Source organism: Zalophus californianus, chromosome 9, assembly GCF_009762305.2.
Source record: "Zalophus californianus isolate mZalCal1 chromosome 9, mZalCal1.pri.v2, whole genome shotgun sequence".
In the NCBI taxonomy this organism is placed as follows: domain Eukaryota; kingdom Metazoa; phylum Chordata; class Mammalia; order Carnivora; family Otariidae; genus Zalophus; species Zalophus californianus.
This window is the reverse complement of record NC_045603.1, coordinates 84,402,488-84,426,372: the sequence shown is the minus strand read 5'-3', so window position 1 is coordinate 84,426,372 and position 23,885 is coordinate 84,402,488. Positions and strand designations below refer to the sequence as shown.

At 34.7% G+C, this 23,885-nt stretch overlaps 1 protein-coding gene across 8 annotated transcripts in view; it reads right to left on the bottom strand.

Moving 5' to 3' along the window:
- The window catches only part of ABCC9 (ATP binding cassette subfamily C member 9), a 138,092-nt gene that overhangs the window by 97,336 nt on the left and 16,871 nt on the right, over nt 1-23,885 (bottom strand). For 5 of the 8 annotated variants that reach the window (XM_027594393.2, XM_027594391.2, XM_027594395.2 and 2 more), the window contains exons 7-16: nt 17,822-17,988; nt 16,368-16,610; nt 14,292-14,486; nt 12,187-12,339; nt 11,391-11,546; nt 9,304-9,438; nt 8,298-8,366; nt 7,172-7,334; nt 2,479-2,519; nt 1,471-1,613 (exon numbers count right to left, since the gene is read on the bottom strand). In XM_027594393.2, coding sequence (XP_027450194.1) covers nt 1,471-1,613; nt 2,479-2,519; nt 7,172-7,334; nt 8,298-8,366; nt 9,304-9,438; nt 11,391-11,546; nt 12,187-12,339; nt 14,292-14,486; nt 16,368-16,610; nt 17,822-17,988 — 1,465 coding nt within the window. The remainder of the gene's footprint in view (nt 1-1,470; nt 1,614-2,478; nt 2,520-7,171; nt 7,335-8,297; nt 8,367-9,303; nt 9,439-11,390; nt 11,547-12,186; nt 12,340-14,291; nt 14,487-16,367; nt 16,611-17,821; nt 17,989-23,885) is intronic. The other 3 variants (XM_027594397.2, XM_027594398.2, XM_027594399.2) reach the window with 1 other exon arrangement.

Below are 23,885 nucleotides of genomic sequence, written 5' to 3'. Positions count from 1 at the left end.
AAAAAAGAACCTTAAAAATGTGTGTACCATTCATACAATTGAGCACCAAAAAAAAACCCCAAATAATCTAATTAAGAAATGGACAGAAGACATGAATAGACAATTCACCAAACAATACCTACAGATGGCCAAACAGACACATGAAAAGATGCTCAACGTCACTCATCATCAAGGAAATGCGAATTAAAACTATAATGCGATATCACCTTATACCTGTCAGAATGGTTAAGATCAAAAACACAAGAAACAACAAGTGTTGGCCAGGATGTGGAGAAAAAGGAATCTTCATACACTGTTGGTGGAAATGCAAACTGGTGCAGCTATTATGGAAGACAGTATGGAGGTTCCTCAAAAAATTAAAAATAGAACTACCCTACAATCCAGTAATCCCACTACCGGGTATTTACCCAAAGAATGCAAAAACACTAATTTGAAAAAATATATGTGCCCCTATGTTTATTGCAGCATTATTTATAATAGCCAAATGATGGAAACAACCCAAGTATCCATCGACAGATGAATCGATAAAGAAGATAAAGATACACACACACACACACACACACACACACACACACACACACACACACTAGAATAGTACTCAGCCATTGAAAAGAATGAAATCTTGCCATCTGCAACAACATGGTTGGAGCTCAAGAGTATAATGCTAAGTGAAATAAGTCAGTCACAGAAAGATAAATACCATATAATTTCACTCACATGTGCAATTTAAGAAACAAAACAAACGAACAAAGAGGGAAATAAGAGACAAACCAAGAAACACTCTTAACTCTAGAAAACAAATTGGTAGTTACCTGAAAGGGGATGGGTGGGGAGGATGGATGAGATAGGTTAAGGGGTTAAGAGTACACTCATCTTGATTAGCACTGAGTAATGTATGGAATTGTTGGATCATTGTATTTTATACCTGAAACTAATATGACACTGTATGTTAACTATACTTGAGTTAAAATAAAAAACTTAATAAAAATTTTTAAATGTGGATAGTGTTAGAACTAGTATCCCTACTTCCAGAAATCTGTCTTAAGAAAATAATAAGAGAAAAGTTTAAAGATAAAAAGATGTTTATATCAATGTTATTTATGTTGGGTAGAAAGCAGAAAAACTCTAAGTCCCCAATAAGGAGGGAATCATTAAAGTTACAGTACTTCAAAACTATGGACTATTGCATAGCCAATAAACATCCTGATCTTAATGAGGGGAAAAAAATAAAAATAAAAAGTGAAATAAGGAGTCAAAAGCTACATAAACTCAAAATTTTTATTTCAGAATAATAGTTATTTTCATTTAAAAATAATTGTAAAAGACTGAAAAGTAGCATATTCAAATTTTAACAACGGTTATCCTGGGCAGCGATTTGAATGTTCTCTTTTATACTTTTTCAAATTGACTACCACCAGCATATATTATTTCTATAATCAAGCAAAGAATTCCAGACATTCCAGGGCATACCTTATGATGGCTTTGACTGCAAATCTGACCACTGTGGAGAGCAGGAACAGCGGGGTGACCAGGATATGAAAGAGAGACAGGGAAGCAAAGGCCTCTGCAGGTTTTAGATTGTTCCCACTAGCATACGCATGGGTCACGAACGTCTGCGCAAAGAGAGAAGTTCTTTAGAGCAAGCTGGAGAAAATTTCACAAATGCTTACATTCAATTTTACAAACCTAACCTATTCCGCTATGCCAGTATGTCCATCCCAACTCTGAAAACGATTACTTCACCCAAATTACTCCCTAACAAAAAACCTTCTTATTGATAGTCCTTAATGGTTTACATACCATCCTAGAAGTGAACTTGTGAGAAGGGCAGAGCAGATTCTATTTACACATAAGAAATGGACTTCTGTCAAATTACTGAGTAGGGGGGATAAATGTGAAGTGAACCCAGAGTTCTTAACAACCAACCAGGTTCTTTCCAACCAATACAAAATTTTCTAAGAGAAAAAGATGTTCCATTGTTTTAGTGTCCCTATTGTGGATCTTTACTAAATTTGCCAACATTAGTATTTGATGCAGACTTATTTATGTTTCTAAATGTAATCCTAGTTTGTCATTTTAGTTTGAAATGAAATGTACTTTTCTGGTTGTTGATCTAGCACTATATTGATGTAAGAATGTCTGAGAACCAGGTCATGAAGCTTACCACAGTTAGTTCCCAACTACTACGCATTTTGCTCCCAGGGCACACTTGGCAATGTCTGGGGAGTGCTAGTGACATCTAATAGGTAGAAGCCCGGGATGCTGCTACACATCCTCATGCAAAGAAAAGGCCCTACCAACACAGAATTATCTGGGCCAAAAAGTCTAGAGTGTCACTCTGGGGAAACCCTGAATTAGGACTATTACAATGGGGACTGCAAGAGAAAACTGGCAGAGGTGAAGTAATATATATTACCACCCACACATTTCTAAACACTGACTTAGTTCCATTTCTAAAAGCAAGAGAAAGTTTCTTACAGCAAGAACAGCTGCTATGGGAATTGCTGCGTTCATGAAGACTGTGGAAAGAAATCAAATACATTATGTTCATTGAACTGTGAAACATTTTCAGTAACTTTAATTAATCATCTATTATTACTTTAACTTCCCTTAAAGACAGAGAGAACCAAGTGCATTAAATAACATTTTGTCCGGAGTCCACAAACATTGCCCTGTTGGTATTTCCTTGTTTAAAGTCGTATGAGTTCCCCTACATTAGTCTGAATCCAAAAATATTTTTTAAACATGTTTTTTTTTAAGATTTTAGTTATTTATTTTAGAGCTAGAGAGCGTGAGAGAGAGAGACAGTGTGCATGAACAGTGTGAGGGGTAGAGGGAGAAGCAGACTCCCTGCAGCAGGGAGCCCAATGCGGAGCTCAATCCCACGACTCTGGGATCATGACCTGAGCCAAAGGCAGACGCTCAATTGACTGAGCCACCCAGGAGCCCCAGAAAATACTATTTCTTATGGAAAAATTATTTTTTATGAACTGTTACAAACTGCAAAATTCAGATGAAATATTCCTTTAATGATATAAATAATTAGAATCCAACCAAATGTGCCTTCTTGAGAGTATTTCCAGTCTATATTTCACTTGGTCCACTAAGCTAACTTAAATATATGAAAACTGGGTTATTATGCAGCATAAAAACAAGAATTTGACATCACTTCAAGTTCTCCTTCCAAAAGTGATATTATTTTCAGTTGTAGACCTTTTGCTTAACAAAATAACTCCATCTCTTAAACCCTCTGCTTGTTTGAATGTCTCTTCAGGAACATATTGCACTCATATTTGATGAGCATGATATATATAACTGAAACAAGGAAAACTCATTTTTTAGGCTAAAATGCTAGCATTTGGGGGTCATAGTAAAACTAAAAAGCCAAGTTGATGATTTGTAGTTATATTTTTCATAAACCATAGAATTCTAGGGACTGAGGAGTAAAAGAGTAAGTGAATTGGTAACAGAGTCAAAGCTAGAACCTGCTTTTCTTGACATGCAGGAGTGAATCCAACCAAAAATCAACATCAGTCCTCATGACCACTGTACACAAAATCGGATTGTGCTTTTGCAGGTCCAGATGTGGCTTGGTTATCAAATCTGAATTCCTGTACAAGACTGAGAATCCAAACACTGCCCTGAGTTTCATAACAGCACAGATGAGGAGCTACGTTTCCGCCTCCATCTTCTTTCTCTGGCTATTGTCACCCTGTTCTTTAAGTGTATTTCTTTCTTTTCCCCTCATCATTATTTATCATTCATTTCATAGTCCATGCCTTTGAATAGGTAATATCCCCTTGATGAGGAAGGCCAAGAATAACTGCTATTTGATTGAAAACCATTTATACAGCAATCTGCACCAAGTACATGTAGCAGGTACTCTTCCTATCCCATTACAAAGATGAGAATGAGAAACTTCAGGTCACACAGCTGGGATTTAAACCAATGCAGTTGGGCCTCTCAGACTGCTCACCACCACCTTGCTCTGCACTAACATGTCACAAGCATTGAGGTATGATAAGAGTGCTTTACATGCATTCTCATATTTAATGACCATAACTACCCTACACAATAATGAGGAAGCAGCTTAGGAAGGGTAACATGCAAGATTCCAAACTAAGAAGTGATAGAGCTTGGATTTAAATCCGGATATTTCTGGTCTCAAAGCTGTATGTTCTTGGGGTGCCTGGGTGGCTCAGTTGGTTAAGTGTCTGCCTTTGGCTCAGGTCATGATCCCAGGGTCCTGGGATGGAGCTCGGCATCGGGCTCCCTGCTCAGTGGGGAGTCTGCTTCTCTTTCCCTCTGCCCCTCCCCCTGTTTGTGCTCTCTCTCCCTCTCTCCCTCTCTCTCTCTCTCTCTCTCTCAAATAAATAAATAAATAATTTTTTTTAAAAGTTGTATGTTCTTTTCACTTCTCCATATAAGACTCTATCAAAGTGAAGAGAAAAAAAATACAGTACTGTCTTTTTGCCTTTTACCAATGGATTAAATCCATAAATAGCACAGAACCATTTAGCAACGGAAACTAGGAAATTAATAGAATTTCTCTTCCCCCCAGATATTATCTCAACTGGCAAGAACACTGACTCGTAAAAGCAGAGATGGATCTTCAGTTCTACTAGTAAGTGTCCTGTTTAACTTTGCTTTTCAATATTTTCAGATACCACTGATTGAGTACTTTTATGTTTCAGGTACTTTTCTAAACACTTTACACACATTATCTTATTTAATTCCTGAAGACACTCTTAATACTTCCCAGCTTCCTGATGAGAAAACTGAAACTCCTCCAAATACTAACCACAGCTGTAGAGCTGACAAGTTGCTGAGACAGGATATCATTTCAGGTCAGCTTACCCTCTAAGACTGAATAGTAACCACTCTGTTATACAGCTGACTTTTTCCTTTCATTATTTTTTATTTTCTTGTGGTGCTCTACAAATACCATTTATAAAATATATATATTAATATATTATAATATTTTAAATATATATATATTTTTAAAGTAGGTTCCATGCCCAGCATGCAGTCCAATGCAGTGCTTGAACTCACGACACTGAAATTAAGACCTGAGCTGAGATCAAGAGTCAGACACTTAACCGACTGAGCCAGCCAGGCATCCTTATTTATGAAATATTTTTAACAGTTACTGAACAGTGTCACATTCACTGCCTCATTTGATTCTCACAATATACCTGTGATAATGATTTATTATTATTACACTAATTTTTAGATGAGGAAACTGACGGATAGAGGTTAGTGGGCATGAAACCATTTGCCAGGTGCTTTATATGAGATAATGAGTACAAAGAACTTGACATCGTGCCTGGAATAGAATCAACAATCCAATCAACATTTGTATCATTCATTATTTTAATCTTTACTACAGTCCTACATGGTAGACATTATTATCACCTCATGTTACAGATGAAGAAATTGGGGCTTGGAGGATATAAGTAACTTGGTCAAGGCCACACTGCCGAAAAGGGGCAGAGCTGGGATTTATAGCTAGCTCTATGCAACTCCCATAGTTCAAGCTCTTAATCACTAAGAACACTGTACATAACCATATCATAAATCTTACAAGTGGTCCAACTGGGAATTTTACACCATTGACTCAAGAATTCCTGCTGCCTATCATAAACACATGACTCTGTGTTTTTACCTTCATGATTTCTCGTTTTTCTCCCTTATTATGGCCTCCTCTGTCCTCTCCTCTTTTATATCTGACATTCAAAAACCAACCCAAATTTTATGTCTGTAGACGGACAAACTGGATTAACAACACACCTCTGCCATTTAGTAGGTGGATGATTCAAGGGAAGTTCAAGTTACTTAAGCTCTCTCTCCACCTCAGTCTTTTAATATCTAAAATGGAATTAATAGTAGAATCTAAATCATTGAGATGTTGGGAGGATTAAACGGGATGATACGTGTAAAGCCACTTATGGCAATAATTGGCTGAGTAGCTCAATATATTTTTATTGTCATTATTTCTGGCGGCATCCATCCTTCTCATGAATATTTCAGTCCACTGCAGAGAGAAATATACATTCCTCTGTCAGGGTCACCAGATTAGAGTACTATTACATAAATAATTGGATATCAATCATTCCATCTTCTAGCATTTTGACACCATATTAGCAGTGGTGCAGAGCTGGAAGATAAATCTTCTTCCTATTTCATTTCTAATGCATCAGGCATCAAGGCTAGAATAAATGAGCTATACAAACCAAATATTTTCTCTAAATCTATTTAACAAACAAGTATTTATAATCTCTAAGGACTAAAGTAGTTTAGAATTCAAGAGGAAACAATATATTAACCTCCAGAATTTTAATTTGTTCAGTCTTGGGAACAATAGAGATAGGCAAAACTGACACACAAACCAAATCAAATGTTAGTGGGAGTAGTGTGGCTAAGTCTGTAAGAATTCGACTAACATAAACTTAATTATTCTTGAGAGTATTCAGTGTCACTCTGAGGGAAAAACAACAATTTTTTAAACAGTTGCTTTATAAAAATTAGAATTGAAGATAAAAGTGCTCCATATTCAAAAGTTCTTGAAAATGTATTGGAAATGAGGGTTTTATGTGAATGAAACTTGACTTCTTTCACTCAGAAGTGTTGACATTTCTTCTTCTCAATTTTCAAATATAGCATTTTAAGTATAATCTTCAAGAAAATATAATATCATAAGCTCCCAGAGAGACAGGTAGACAACTATAGATAACTTTTGAGGATCTTTGGGGATAAGAAGGTCAATAATACTATAGTCAGATCAACTTAAGTAAACAAATTTTTACTGAAATTTTACTGAAAACCCACTATTCATCCCAGTGGTAATTGATGAAATGCAGTGGTTTCAATTACAGGTACTATGCTCATCACCATCCCCATTTTACAGATGAAGAAACCAAGGATTTCAGATGCAAAGTAACATGACAAAAGCACACATCTTAAAAGGAAACAAATTAGGTCTACCTGATTCTAAGCCTACACTAACCCTGCTCTTTAAATTTAAATAGGCTCATGTGGCTAATGGCTATTGGGCAGCACATATGTAGAAAATGAACGGGCTTCCTCAGATGAGTAGAATGTTTCAGGGATCACAAACTAAAGTGAATTGGCCACATGTTTTTTAGTGGTCCTTAGAGCAATGGCAACTTACTGGAGAGTGATGTATAAAGTGCAAAGGTTTTGAGACTGGATAGTTCTTTCATTCTTGTTTCTTCTACACTTTTGCAAAAGATGTGCTCCCAGGCATATAACTTCAGAAGTTTGATGCCTTTCAATATTTCATTTGTTTTCTTCAGTCTCTCAGTAGAATAATCCTATAAAACAAAAATAAAAAAACAATGCACACAGCATCCAAGTGAATCAAAGAGGCAGGACTATATATATATCATACAGGGATGGACCAGACCTTGATTTCTGCCCGGCCCTGCCACTGATTGTGGCTTTGAGATCCCTTGGGGGTGGGGAGCAGGGGGGGAGGGGGGAAGAAGGCAAACTCTCTGTGCTTCCACCAACTCTAAAATGAAGAGTTGAATGAAATGGCCTCAAATATCTTTCCACCTAAAAACTCTTATGCTTCTGTTGCTTTAGGTTAAATAAAAGCAGTTTCTTAAAGTTTCACAATTTCCTTGAATAATGTCTGCAGATAGTGTATATAGACATTTAGGGAAATGATACAGAGATTTCCAGTGGCTCCTCCTAACATCTAACTCATTTTATCCTCTCCTCAGCACTATCACTCATACTTAGAAGAGAAAACAATGAATGCAAGAAAAGTCAGTTTGCTTCTTATTTGGGAATGTGAGGGTTATTGTATGTTCACATTGCGTGTGTTCATATTGTGTCTTCATAATACACTTATTGAAACCAAGGCTATTACCTTTAACTTCAAGAGATTTCTATATACTTCTTCATACGCTCTTGTTTAAGGCCTAAATTAGATTTACTCATTACTAAGAATTTGGATTAACTGTAAAAAGATTTTTACAAAAGCCACAATTTATTCAACTGCTGCAAATTCACCACCTGATATTAGAATATCAGTAAGGTACATTAAGACCTATGAATTATCAAAAGGAGCAGTGCAAGTGGCCAAAAGGCAGAGAGGAGGAAGCAAAAGTAGCAAATGGCTTGGTTTTTATTCATCTTCTGGTCTCTACAGGGTCTTAGATGCCTATCAAATGATTGTTGCACGAGTAAATGAATACAGTATGGTGAGTTCAATGAAAGACAGATGTTTGAGGATAGTCATGTCTCCACTTTGTGCCCCTCTTCCTCACCTCTCTGTATTCACGTCCTGAAGTAAAGAGGGGTAGATGGCTCAGACAAAAGATAATGAGCAGCCTCACCTGGAGCAGCAGAAAAACAAGTGATGGAAACCACCTGCATGACAGGCAACTTGCTTGTCGCAGCAGAAACTGACTTGGGGAACAATTCCATCAGTGGCAGCATCCCTACATTTTATGCCTGATTTATAGACATTTTGCTCATATTTAATCAAACTTTATTTCTAAACACGCTGTCAATAATTTTATTATTTGCAAATATTTCTTTAAAAGAAGCCAATTCTTGGACACCTGGGTGGCTGAGTCGGTTAAGCGACTACCTTCGGCCTGGGTCATGATCCCAGGGTCCTGGGATCGAGTCCCACATCGGGCTCCTTGCTCAGCAGGGAGCCTCCTTCTCCCTCTCTCTCGCTTTCCTTGTGCTCTCTCTGTCAAATAAATAAAATCTTTAAAATAAATAAATAAATAAAGCCAATTCTTACTCAAAAAAAGCTTTTTCTTACTTGCCAAGTTGACCATGAACATATTCAGCCAGAACAGCTACCATTAAAATACTTGAATATAATTCCATAGATTATCACATGGTTTGATTCAACTTGAGGGAAATTTAACTTCAGAAGCAACAAACCTCATGCTTTCTTTGTTCTTTGATCCATGTATCCCATGTCAATAATTAACATCCAATGGGCTCAAAATACACTTAGGTATATTCTCTAGACAAGTGATCTAGAAGATCCAATGCCTTATCACCTCATGGCACTTAAAAACATCAGGAATTGTGCCTCTGGTATTTTGAGTCTAAGATCATCAAATCCACTTTTAAATCGTGTTTTTTTTTTTTTTGCAACACAGAAAATACACATTTGCTGCCTAAGAATTGAAATGAAATATGATAATTTCCAAATTATTCTGAGTGGTATGTGTTCATTTCCCATTATTTTAAAAATAAAACAGCTTACTAGATTTTTCCTAATCAAGTTTCCAAAAGATGTGAACTTACCAGAGTGCTTTTCTGAGCCTCTGCCAACTTTGTAGCGATGAAGTACTGAATTGGCGCAAGGAGTACAATGACGGCTGCACCAACCAATGCGCTTGATCCAAGTAAATTATAGAGCAGAATCACTCCCATTATGATCTAGAAAGGAAAACATACGGAAAAGGGAAAATGAACAGGGGTGTGGGGGCCACTCAATGAGAGGAAATATATTTTGGTGGAAATGTACTACTTCTTCATTAGTAATTGATTAATAAATACATTTATTTGGAAGTCAACTAAGAACAGTTGGGTTTTCCTATGTTTTACTTGGGGAAAGCTAAGTAATAGGAATTTATTTTTAGTCTGATGATCTGTACAACAGGTGTCAAACCAATTTACTGCATGAGACTACAGACTGGTCCCCCGAAGCTTCTGAACTTCTAAGACAGTCTTCACATTTTTAAAAGAACATGAAATTTTTCTTGAAAATGTTATCACCCACTGTCACTGACATTCCGTATTGTCATGGAATGCTACTAGCTTTTCCAGTCAGGAAGGATGGAAAGCAGGAGGCAGCATCATAATGCAAGTGAGCACTGGATGGTTGTTTGCAGGCTAAAGGAATAATCTGAGCTCCTCACATCTTCAATGACCCCAGAAGTCACTTGACGACAAGAAGGCTTAGCTTAACTAAAACTGTGAGGAAGCTAAAGTTGGTGGTGCCCCATCACACCTCACTTCCCTTTTTAAATTTATTTCCCCAAACCCAGGGCTGAGCCACGTAAGCCAACCCTCTCTGGTTTGACACTTTCTTCTTCTTCCTTTAAAAACTTAAGATTTGACCCCACAATCTTCTCTCCCTACTTTTTTCCTCTAGTAGCTCAGTTTATCATGGCTAAAAATGTCAGCTAATGAACTATATCCATGTAGTTAAAGCATTTAATCCTTGTGTGTTTGCCAATGATAACAGCTTAACAGTGGCCTTTTGGAGGCAAATGCATATATTTACTGCCTAGCCAATTAGACTTTTGAGGGATTCCAATCAAAATGAAAGTTTCCTTAACGTCACTCACGATGCAGTCATTCAGAAGCAGCCTGAGATTTTTGGTGCATTTTAAATTATATCACGTAGGCAGCGACCTACTTGACCTGTATATAAGTACATATTGATAAAATGAGACCAAGCATATTTTAAATCTTTCCTTGTGTCATGCACTGTGCATGATATACACTTTTATTTGACTTGGATTTCCATTTAAAACTAAAAAGGCAAACACAATTTAAAACTACCATATCGTCTGTGTTATTGTATGCATTTTAATAAACGTGGCACACAGGGACAAAGGTGACAGACTGGATCGAATAAGATCTACAGTTTAAGCTCTATCTATAGGACGCAAACTCGAGGTAACTAAAAATATTGAGCATCACATAGAAGAAAGAGCTGAAAACATTTCTTTTGCTATTTTTACCCAATTAGGGGGAAAAAACTGCATCTTTGCTAAAATGCTATTTTCCATTAAAAAAATAGTTAAATTGCCATCCAGCTTGTTAGTGTTCCTACCACCTAATAAAGTTTGACATTTTATAATACATCAGCTATTGAAACGATGGGATGGATTACAGCAATTGTTCTGCTTTAGAAATGCTATAAGAGAGTCTGTCAAAATGAAAGGGGTCAAGCCTTGGCTCTGTTACTTGACTGAATTTGGTCAATAACAGTAACAACTAACAAATACTGGATGCCCATGAAATGCTAAGCATTATGCTGAATGTGCTACACATATTAACTTACTTAGTCTTGACAATTCTAACAATTCTACGAGGCAGACACTATTATCATGCCCATTCTAAAGTTGAGGAAACGAATGTTTTGAGGATTTAAACACTCGTGCAAACAGGGTAGAGCAGATATTTGAACCTAAGCAGTAGAATTCCAAACCCCACTTTCTTAACCTATGTCAGAGCTTTTCTGAGACTCTACTTTCTTCTCTATAAAAACAGTATAATATCAGCATATTCAAAAAGTTTGCCCTTTACTGAGCTAAATACCTTATACTCCTTTTGTTTTGTTTCCTCTGCAAATGAGAATATTACTTATATTGATCTACCTGAACAGGCATTGCCCATAGATTGGGACACAGGAACAAGAACCACATGAGTTGATTGGTTTCAATGGCAACCAAGTTATTGATCTGTCCCAGGGTCATCTCACCCATGGATAAATTAGATGTAGACAGCCTAAGGATTTTATTGTATATCATGGCCTGCAAAACATAAAAACAAAAAAAGTACTTGAAGCTCTAAACGTAATCAACACTGTTTATTCACTTTTATTGAAAAGATAACATTTTAAATTTTCCTGGGGAAAAAGGGGGGAAAAGACCTACAATGCCATCTTCTTAAGTCAACCACTATCTTCATTTTAGCATACTTTCAGTCCTCAATTACATACAAACTTATTTTCTTGCGATATAATCAAAATGCATATTCAATTTCAAACATAGGCTCTAAAACAAATTGAAACAGAGATAAATAAAAAAAAGTTTTCAAAAGTTTTCTTTTTTTTTTTTTCAGTAGGCTCCACACCCAGCATGGAGCCCGACCCAGGGCTTGAACTCACGACCCTGAGATCAAGACCTGAGCTGAGGTTAAAGAGTCAGATGTTTAATCGATTGAGCCACTCAGGTGCCCCAAAAGTTTTCTTACTATTACAAAAGGTTTTAAAAATTCAGTGGGTTTACTAATTAGCTCTGTTTTTTTAATTAAACAGCTCCTAGAAGTGTTGGAGTTGTAGTATCAAAGTAAAAACAGAATGAAAAATAAAATTGACTCCACTACCCTTCTATCATCAGATGGTATATAGGCATTTTCAAAAAACAAAGATCATTCTAAGTTTGTACATACCAACAGAGCTCCACGGAGGTTAATGCCAGTCTCTATGGTTACATAGTAGGAAGCCTGCAAAAATGTCCTTTGCAGGATAAGGGCCAAGAAAAGAAGAACTGCTAGTACATAAGCATTTTCAAGAAATTCCTTTGATGAAAGGGTTTCTGAAATCTTGTCCCAAAAGAAAAAGACATAAATTAAAACTGGTCTTTTCATATGACAGGTGTACAGTTCACATCTATTAAATGATACATGATTTTTAAATATAAAAACTCAGTGTCTTTATAACAGCAGTGAAATGAGCCACAACAAGGCAATTTTGGCCTTTCTTCAAGTCCACAGATACAAATTCAAACTAGTTCAATGCATAAAATCCCAAATTGATCATTAAGATTGCTGGAGATGCCTGATTATAGAAAAAAGGTCTATTTTAATTTTTAAAAAACTTGAGTCTATTTTCCGCAAAGATATATTATTCCATCTTGAGAAGTAGTAACTGAAGATCGAAGTTAATTTAGACTGTAATTTAGAAGTAGAAACCACAATACTGGTAGTTGGTCAGCAAGACCACTGAAACAGAAATACAATTTCTATAGCTTTGCTAATTTAAAATAATTCTATGTAATTGACTTAACCTAATTTTCATTTATCTTAATTTATATTAACAAAATAAATTATAAATTATAAACTATGTAATGTGGCTATTGACGCTGACATTTCCAGTGACAAAACACAACTTATGAAATTGTTTGAGTAGGAATATGACTGAAGTCATCATAAGGACATACAAAACTGATTGCTTTTTGTTTGTAACAATAGTATGTGATAACTTGTTGGTTAGAAGTGAGGGAAAGGTAACACTCAAATAAGTATATCATGTCAATCTGGGAAATCTTCATTTTTTATGGTTTAAATCCATCAAATTCTATTTCTGGTCCCTTCCTCTTCTTTCATGGGGTTGCACAGAAATGTGTAAGTTCTGTTCCTTTTCAGAAAAACGTGTGGTTAATATGTGTAAGGGAGAGGGATGATAGAAAAATTCTATGTGGAATGTATGGACTGTAATTAAGCTAGTAAGGACAAAACATCACAAAAGTGCATTCAATGGTGAAAATATCTGGTTTGCTTCCATAATAATTGAGCACCAATATGCGCAAGTGACTAGGCTACACATCATGAACATAAATATTAACAGTTCACAGTCCTTCTGTTTAAAGAGCTTACCACCTAGAAAGATAAGCATATCTATAAATAACTTGCTTCATTATAGAGAACATTTATAGCAAGTGCCAAGGTGAAATAAATAGTATGTTGGACAGCACAAAGAAGAGTCAAATTCCAACCAGAATAATCAGAAAAGCTTCACTGAGGAGGTGGCATTTGATGTAGGCTTTAAGAATGCATGAAATTTTAACAGGTGAAGAAAAAAGGACAGCAAATTAGATTGAGGGAATAGAAAAGGAAAACTGATGCATCTAGACTAGAGTTTCTGTGACCCTAGGGAAATCAGCGCTTAGAAAGAAACTGGGAAGTTCATGCTGAGACTTTAAGAATACAGAATAAAAGACTATATATTTATAACAGCAAAGATATAGTATCTTATACTGTATAGCCCCCCAAATAGTAGCATAATATCTAATAAAAATATTATAATGTGACTTGCCCTGTTCAATGTGAAACAGGGTGATGGCTTTTATTATATAAAAAAGAAAAATGTATATAGTACAAATCACATTGCTAATGTGATTGGTCACAGGCCTCCAAAAAAAGTGACCCAGCCACCCCTGATGCACTCATGCATGAAAATTCTTCAAAGGGTTGCTGAAAAGATCAAAGAAAATAATCAATGTGAAATTTCTGAACATGGTTTCGGCACATAGTAGATACTCATTAAATGTTTATAGGCTCTGAATCTGAGAAATAATTTTGAACAGATCCATTCAGTGAACAAATAAACACATGATTTTCACTACAAGGAAAATTATTGTTTTCTTTGCTTTACATGCATTCAATTCTTGTAAATAAGCCTGTTTGAACGTTCAAAGAACTGCATTAATAAAAAGGAACAATTACAATGAAATCTGCCAATAATATGCTTCTTTTCAAAAGCACCACAAACTTACTCCTGTTGTGTTATTTGTCCCATTCTGGGTTTCATTCACACGTTGAACTATTCCAGAAATACAGAGAGGTCCAGCAAAACCCAGTAAGTCTGCAAGATAACGGAATGTGCTACTAAGTAGAATTGGTCGTCCAAAAGCTCTGTACATTGCTAGCCATATAGATGGAGTCCGGTTTGGATGATCTGCTACTTTTTTCTGAAAGAAAACAAAACAAAACAGATGAACCAAAATAAAACTGCTAGCACAGCAATTAATCTCAGCAACTATGGCAATTCCTTCTGATATTTCTGATGATATTTTAAGTTTATAAGTCAGTGTTAATGAGTCCCTTTAGTATAGTATGCATAATCCATAGTCCATTGCATTCTATGCAAACAGTAGCTACTGAACACCTTTTAATGGGATAGAATGAAGAGTAAATAGGCCAGATTTTCAAAGACTTTGCATTATTTTTAGCTGTCAAAGGATAACCCAAAATTCTTAAGGTCAAATTAATTTTAATTTTTTTTGTTTGTTTGGAACATGTGTATCTGTTATGAATATTACCAAATACCATTGTATGGAAAAGAAGATAGTGAAGTATAAAAATCAAGCTTATCAAAAGACTAGTGAAGATTTCTGGGGTTACTAGATCACAAGATATTTATCACAAGCTAAAGATATTTTACTACAAGCTAAACAGAACAGATCATCCCAACTTCAAATTGTTTCTCTTCCAGGTATTTCCTATCTCCATGAATAGTAGTCAGTACAGTTACAGTTTAAAGTTGTGTTAGACTTGTGTTTCCTAGTTATTTGACAAAGAGATGCAAAATTGAAGAATGGCTTATATGTTTAAGCCAACGCATGGCTTCACACATCTGTAGTGGTTTGTTGAAAGGATTTTAAGACCTGAACAATCATGATAATTAAGTATTAGAGAGGAGGTGAATAACGTTTTTTCGTTGTGGGAAGCCAACTCAATGGAATAGAATTCAATTGTGTTTCATATTCGATTCCCCATTAGATGAATAATTTGATTACTTTTAAAAGTTTATTAATGCAAGACGTTAACGCACTAAGTTCAAGCTGATCTGTATTATAAAGAGTATGCAGAACACTTAAACTATGCTTAGGCTATATTGTTAATCTTTACTTTAGCAAAGAAGTTTCAAAAATATTATGCAATACTTTTCCCAGAGGTGAAACCAAAGAAATGACTCAGGTTCATTTGTAGTAACCACTTCTTGCAATATTAATTTCAGAAGACACAGTTTTGACACAAAACTGAGGTCATTTTCATCATTTACCATAAATGCTTTGTTGTCTTGATTTAGAACAAAAACTAACTGATTCACCTTACCCTACCCCTTTCCAATGTTGTTGTGAATACTAATAATTTCAATTCCAACAATATTAGTAGATGACTGCCATATCAATTACATCTATCACTGTGGAGAGCACACATGACTATATAGAATAATAACAAGACAAATTCAAAATATCCAAAGACTCATATTTAAGGTTTTTAAAGCAATTGCTCAAAGAAAGTACCAGAAGAAATCAATTTTGACAAACATATAAGATAATACATGGAATAGGTAGATAACTTTATTTCAGTTTCTCAAGTTTGAAATACAGGCTCCAAATTTTAGTCAATAATTAATTTAGGGATTTTAGTTTATTAAATGTGGTTATTATATGATTTATTTTACCTTTATATAACAAAATTATTCACAAGATACTTGAAAAAACTTAACAATTCCACGAGTTATTAACAACATATGGTAACAAGGATTAGATATACATGATCATTGAGCTTAAGTTTTACCTTCCACTTGGTTCCAGAAAAGATAATAGTGTTCCCTCTATCCCTCCTCATGTATGAACTGGGCAATTAACACAATGTAACTTTATTTCATTGGTTCTTCTGGTATATTCTCAGTGACCCAATTCACATAACTCAAAAGTACTGGGAAAGACATAGGAAGAAAATCTGATCTTCCTTAACCATAGATATTATTTAAGCTTAGTAACTTTATACTTAACAGACCGATTTTCTACAATTATGGACATGAAAAACAGATACTAAATTACCTTTTGTTCTTCATATGCATCTTTCAGGCAAACATAATTTGTTACTGCTCTCATTGCTATTGGTAATTTTCCAATTGCTTTCAGATCAATAGGCTTTTTATGAGCAGATATGATAAGTGTGTTCATCCACCAGTATGTTGCTTTTGACAATAAATTCACGAACGGTTGAAGAAATCTCACACCCAGATCCTGGAGGTCTTCTGGAGGCTTTACTTTCTGAGGATTCATGAAGAATACATATCTCTATGGTAAGAAAAATTCCGCAGGATAATAATTAACCTAATTATTTTTCCACATATTAAAACAAAATTTTAACCTTTTCTACATTTTCATTTCAAGGGGATGAAATGTATATTTTAATACCTTTTACATTTCTTTGGAAATATATTTTGAAATGTTTCCCTCTGCTGTGACTAGATTAATTAGTTAAATGCCAGAATTTTATGTTTAATCCACTTAAGGACAATTCTAAAAAAAAAAAAAAACAGATTATCCCTTTAAAAGAGTTATTACTAAGAACAAGTCTTTCATGATATCCTGTGGTAAGGTCAACTAAATAAAGACTTTTACATTAGTTAGATTTTCTAAATGTGTTGACACCATTATTGAGCCACTGTCTGATAATCTGTGGTTTGACTGATGTTCACTAACTGTTTTCCACTGTTCCTTACAGCTTGTGACATGCCATTCAGAGCAAAGTCAAAGTGCTCTGGTAGAAAATGAATATTGAAAAATCATTCACAAGTATGTCACACAACATAACAGCATTCTGTGATGCAAAACACAACAGGTTTATAATCACAGACCAGGCCATGAGTCTTGACTGTGTGGCTTTGGATATAGCTAGTTATCTCTGTAGAAGTTTCTTCATCAGTGAAATGAGCAAACGTATTATCTTCTTTTCATTTTGAAATTTCTAGGAATACAGTAGTTTGCTTAATATGGGTGTGCTTGGGACAAATCATGGATGATGGAATTTCCTGATGAAAACAATTTCATCTATAATATGAGCTGAGCATAATGTTTGGCACATAACAATCGCTCAATCAATATGCACAAATGAATAAATAGATTTTAGGGTCATACTGAGATTCTGGAACACTAATGGCCTGAAACTTAGTGATTAGTTCAACTTTTATACACATAGAGGATATACATTTGCTCATTCTCTTGAATAGTAATGATTTCTGGCTGACTATAATCTTTAATATTGGGGTCTTGAATTCCAGTAATTAAAAATAATTAGACACCGGGGCACCTGGGTGGCTCAGTCATTATACATCTGCCTTCAGCTCAGGTCATGATCCCAGGGTCCTGTAATCGAGCCCCGCATTGGGCTCCCTGCTCCGGGGGAAGCCTGCTTCTCCCTCTCCCACCCCCCCTGCTCTCGCTATCTCTCTCTCTGTGTCAAATAAATAAATAAAATCTTTTTTAGAAAATGATTAGATACCTACTCTGACCCGAATTACATTGATCTCCACAGCCATGAGGAGTCCATTCAAGATGACCATCATGCCAGTGATGCAGAAACGCAAGTCTGATACTCCCCAACCGGACTGCCAGTACTTCACCAATTTTATGGTTTTTGTAATAAAGGCCATTACCCAATACAGAAATAGGGCTGGGGAAAAAAAAGGAAAAGGAAAAAGATGCAATCTTTCCTTGATATTTTTTTAACTTCACTGAAGTTTCAATATAAATATAATGCTTTTTTAGCACAAAAATTTATTTTTCATTAAGTATACATATACTAATTACTCATACTCTTATACAAATCCCCAGATTTCCAGGTGAAGAATTTAAAGAACTACCAAAGTGATGAATGCAAAGAGTACTTGGGATTATAGACATCGGGAGTTGAGAGGGATTTCTCTAGTCACCTTATCCGAGCCTGTCAGGAAACCCAAATATAATGCTTTTTAATAACAAAGATAATTTTATTTTTTAAGAAAACAACATATATGTCCTAGGGCACTTTTGGGAGTTTTGAACTGAAGGTGCAGTAATAACTTTAAAATGCTAGTGCCTCGACTCTGTAATAGATGGGTAGATGTAAAAAGACATGTAAGTAGGAATAACCTACATTCCAGAACTTATGTGTAATTTTGTTGACTTTAAAATTGATTCTATCTCCTGGTCTTGTTTTTATTTTTTTAAGAAACCCCGATTATATTATATGAAGAATTCACAAGTTGTTATCTGCGTGACCTATCCAATAGGTAAGTGTATTGCAGCTTGCAGGGGTATGTCTAATGGTATTACCCTGGAATTATTACAGAATGCACATTAGCTATATAATGGGGTTTCTGCTTTACAGATCAACATTCAAGTAGTAACTAACTCTTCTCACCCAAATGGCTTAAAACACCACATGCCTCCACAAAGTGAAGAGAAGAACAATGATCCTACAGAACAAAGCCAGACTTTATGCAGTGGGATGAGAAAGGTAGAGATCTATACCATCTCCTAACCACAGCCAGCCTTTCACAACAAATATGAGATGGACACAGACACTTTATTAGAAATCAAAGGTCCAGTATACTTCAAAATATGAATAAAGGTCAGTATAAATTAATATGGGATGAGAAAGAAGAAATCTGAAACACAAATGAGACAATCCACTGTACAATACTTACTGAAGTTACTGAAGTTTAAAGGTGGCCACAGCCTCCTTAGTGAAAAAGAACTGAAACTTTGGCATATAAACTCATCATCTAACTTGTTCTAGCATAAAATAGAAAATGTCAGAATAGATTTAGAAAAAAAAAAGGACCAAATTACATGCAACTACATGCTACCTAAAGAGATTCATCTTGGGGCACATGGATAGCTTAGTTGGTTCAGCGTATGACTCTTGATTTTGGCTCAGGTTAAGATCTTGGAGTCCTGGGATAGAGACCCACATTGGGCTCTGTGCTCAGCACAGAGTTTGCTTAGGATTCTCTCTCTCCCTTTCCCTTTGCCCCTCCCCATGCTTACACACGCTCTCTCTCTCTCTCTCTCTCAAATAAATAAAATCTTGGTGATGGGTATAAAAGAGGGCACGTTCTGCATGGAGCACTGGGTGTTATACACAAACAATGAATTATGGAACACTACATCAAAAACTAATGATGTAATGTATGGTGATTAATATAACAATAAAAAAATTTAAAGGAAAAAAGACAAAAAATGATATTCGTCTTACATATAAAGAAACAGATTGAAAGTAAGTAGATGGGAAAAAATATACAATGAAAACAGTAAGCACAAGAAATCTGGAGTAGCTACATTAGTATCAAATAAAGTGGACTTTAAAACAAAGTATATTATCATCAGCTCTGGTCATGATCCTGGAGTCCCGGGATCGAGGCCCGCATCGGGCTCCCTGCTCAGCGGGGAGTCTGTTTCTCCCTCTGACCCTCTTCCCTCTCGTGCTCTCTATCTCTCATTCTCTCTCTCAAATAAATAAATAAAATCTTTAAAAAAAAGAATATTATCATCAAAGATACTAATCCAAAGGGATACATGGACCCCAATGTTTATAGCAGCATTATCTACAATAACCAAATTATGGAAACAGCCCAAGTGTCCATCGATTGATGAATGGATAAAGAAGATGTGGTACACACACACACACACACACACACACACACAATGGAATATTACTCAGCCACAAAAAAGAATGAAATCTTGCTATTTGCAATGACATAGATGGAGCTAGAGAGTCTTATGCTATGTGAAATAGGTCAGTCAAGAAAGACAAATACCATATGATTTCACTCATATGTGTAATTTAAGAAATAAAACAAATGGGCAAAGGGAAAATGAAGAGAGAGAGAGAGGCAAGCCAAGAAACAGACTCTTAACTATAGAGAACAAACTGATGGTTACCAGAGGGGAGTTGGGTGGGGGGATTAAGGAGTGCACTTGTGACGAGCACTGGGTGATGTATGTAAGTGTTGAATCACTAAATTGTAGACCTGAAACTAATACTACACTGTATGTTAATTAACTGGAATTTAAATAAAAACTTGAAAAAAAGTATTATCAGAAACTTTGAAAACTCTTAATAATGACAAAGGGTTAATTTTTTAGAGATACAATAATAAAAAAATACATATTTCCCTAATAAAGATTTAGAAGATCTGAACGCTATCAACCACTTTGAGCTGTTTGATATTTATAAGGCTATATAATATTTAATATTATAAAAATGCACCCAAATACCCAAACACCTTCAGAATATACATTCTTATTAGTGGACATGGTACTGGCATAGGCTATATACTCAGAAAACAAGAAAAAATAAAGAAATCATATGAAGTATGTTCTCTGTTTACAATGAAAATAAATTAAAAATCAAGAACAAGAACATTATATCAAAAACAATGATGTACTATACATTGTCTAATTGAATTTAAATAAAAAAATAAATAAAATAAACAAATGAATAAATGAATAATAAAGATTAAAACTTTTAAATAAATTAAATTTAAAAAAAAAAAAGAACAGTAAGTGTATTGATCTATTGCTGCTAGCAAATTATGACAGACTTAGCAACTTATACCAACACACATTTATTATCTTACAGTTTCCATGGGTCAAGAGTCTAGGCATGGATCACTTGGGTTCTCTGCTTCAGGGTCTCACCAGACTGCAAAAGCCAGGCATTGACTAGGGTTGCAGTCTCAATAGAAGCTCACCTAATTTGGTGTCTTCATCTTTGCCATACTCTTTTGGCTAGAAACAAGTCACATGTCCCACTCACATTCAAGGGTAGAGGATTATACAGGGTGTGAACACCAGGGACAGAGACTATGAAGGTAAACTTCGAGACTTTCTACACAATTAGATATCCAGAAGTCTCCAAATATTTGGAAGTTAAACAACACAGTTCTAATTAACCGCATGTTAAAAAGAAAATCACTAGGGAAATTAGAAAGTATTTGAACTAAATTATAATAAAAATAGTACATATTAAAATTTTAAAGATTACAACTAGAACAATACTTTAAGGAAAACTTATGGCTTTAAATATTTATTTTAGAAAAAAAGATCCAAAATCAATGATTAAGTTTGTATCTTAAAAGCTAGAGAAAGAACAATGAACAAAATAAATAAAAGGATGAAAACGATAGAGATAAGAGTAGAAAGCAGTGAAATATAAAATGAATAATTGAGAAAATTAACAAACCTAAGCACACAAAGTTGATTTTTTTAAAAAGATAAGAAAATTACTAAGGCCCCAGTTAGACTGATCAAGAAAAGAAGGAAATCATAAATTACCAGTATTAGGAATGAAAGAATTATCCCCACATATCCTGCATACTTAAGAAAGATAATTGGGGAATACCTTGAAGAACTTTATGACAACAAATAAAAAAACTTAGATGAAAGGGAAAATTTCTTGAAACCGGTAACTTACCAAAACTGACATAACAAGACATACTCTGAAGAGTCTGTGTCTAATAAAGAAATAAGTTTAAATTTAAAATCCTCACTTTGTTAAAAGGCCCAGATGATTTCACTGATAAATTCTATTCAACATTTAAGGAAGAAATAGAATTAACTGTACACAATGTTTTTCAGAAAATAGAGAAATAGAGAACACTTTCCAATTCATTTTAAGAAGCCAGTATAACCCAGCATATGAAAACCTGACAAAGATATTACAAGAAAATAACAGACCAATATCCTTCACAACATAGATCTAAAAAAACTTGGCAAACAAAATCTAGCAATATATAGCATGGATAATATATCATGACCATGTGTAACATAGCCCAGGAATTCATGGTTACTTTATCATTTGAAAAATCAATCAATTAATTTAGCACATTAATGGAAATATAATTGTCCCAATGGATGTAAAAAAAGTCTTTAATAGAATTCAACATCTATTCATGATTTTAAAAAAAACAAAACAACTCTGAGAAAGCTCTGAATAGAGGAAAACTTATTCACCTGATAAAGATGTTCTATGAAAAGCCTACAATTAACTTTATAATTAATTATAAAATATTGACCATGTTTCCCCTAAAATCGGGCATTAGACAAAGATTTCACACTTCCCATATGTATTCTGCATTTTACTGGAGGTCCTAGTTATTGCAATGTGGTGAAAAAAGCATAAAGTTCAAAAAGAAATAAGTATAACTGTCTCTATTTTCAGATGATAGATTTGTATATATAGAAAATCCCAAGAAACCTACAAAGCAATAATTAGAAGTCATGAGTAAATTTCCAAGGTTTCAAAATATAAGATCAATATACAAAATCAACTGTATTTTATATATATGACAGAAGCAATTGGAAAATGAAATTTAAAATACAACTCTATTTATAATAGCAGTGGGAACACAAAAAAGCTAGTAATTTAACAAGACATGGAAAACCTCTACCCTCAAAATATAATACATTGCTAAGGGAAATGAAAGAAGACCTAAGTAAGTGAAGAACAAACGGACTGTGGAATTTAATATTGTTAAGATGTCAATTCTCCAAATTGTTCTAAACATTCAGTGCAATCCCTATCATAATCCTACTGAGATTTTTTTGTTTGGTAGAAATTGACAACCTGATTCTAACTATATATGACAATACAAAAGAACTAGAATATCAAAGGCAATCTTGGGAGAAAAGCAAAGAAAACAAGATGTATGGGTACACTATATGATTTCAAGACCTCCAAAGCAATAGTAATCAGATTAAGACAGAATGGTAATCTTATAAAACTCACAAACAGATCAAAGGAACAGAAACTACAGAGCCAAGAAATAGATCAGACTAAAATGTTAATTTGATTCAAATATTTTACAAAGGTCCCAACTCAACCTAATGAGAAATGGAAAGTCTATTCCACAAATGGGTGCTGGAACACATGGGTATCCATTTGGGAAAAAAAAACCTTGGCACCAGTCTTACATCATATACACAATTAATTTTAAATGGATCACAGTCCTAAAAATAAAAACTAAAACTATAAAGCTCCTAAAAAAAAAAAAAACAAAACAGGAGAGTATGAGGGAAACTCATACCTTAAGCAAAAATTTCTTAAGACACAGAAAACAATAATTATGCATGAAAAATGATAAATTTATGCTACATCAAAATTAAAATCTTCTGCTCACCAAAAGACCCTAATATACATGCCACAGACTGGAAGAAAAATATTCTCAAAACATGTACCAATGCCATACTAATATTTAGCATATACAAAGTACTCCTGCAACTCAATAATAAAAATGCAACCCAATAAAAAATGGGTAAAAGATATGCTATAGTTACTTTACAAATATAACAAATGGCTAATAAACTTATCAAAAAGTGCTCAACATCATTAGCCATCAGGGAAATGCAAACTCAAACCACAGTGAATTATCAGTACACACCCACCAGCATGGCTAAATTAGAAAGATCAATTCATCAAATGTTGGTGAGCATGTGGAAACACTGGGACTCCTACACATTATTAGCGAGTATGTAAAGTAAACCACTTTGGGAAAAGATCTTGTGGGTTCTTAACAAAATACTAAC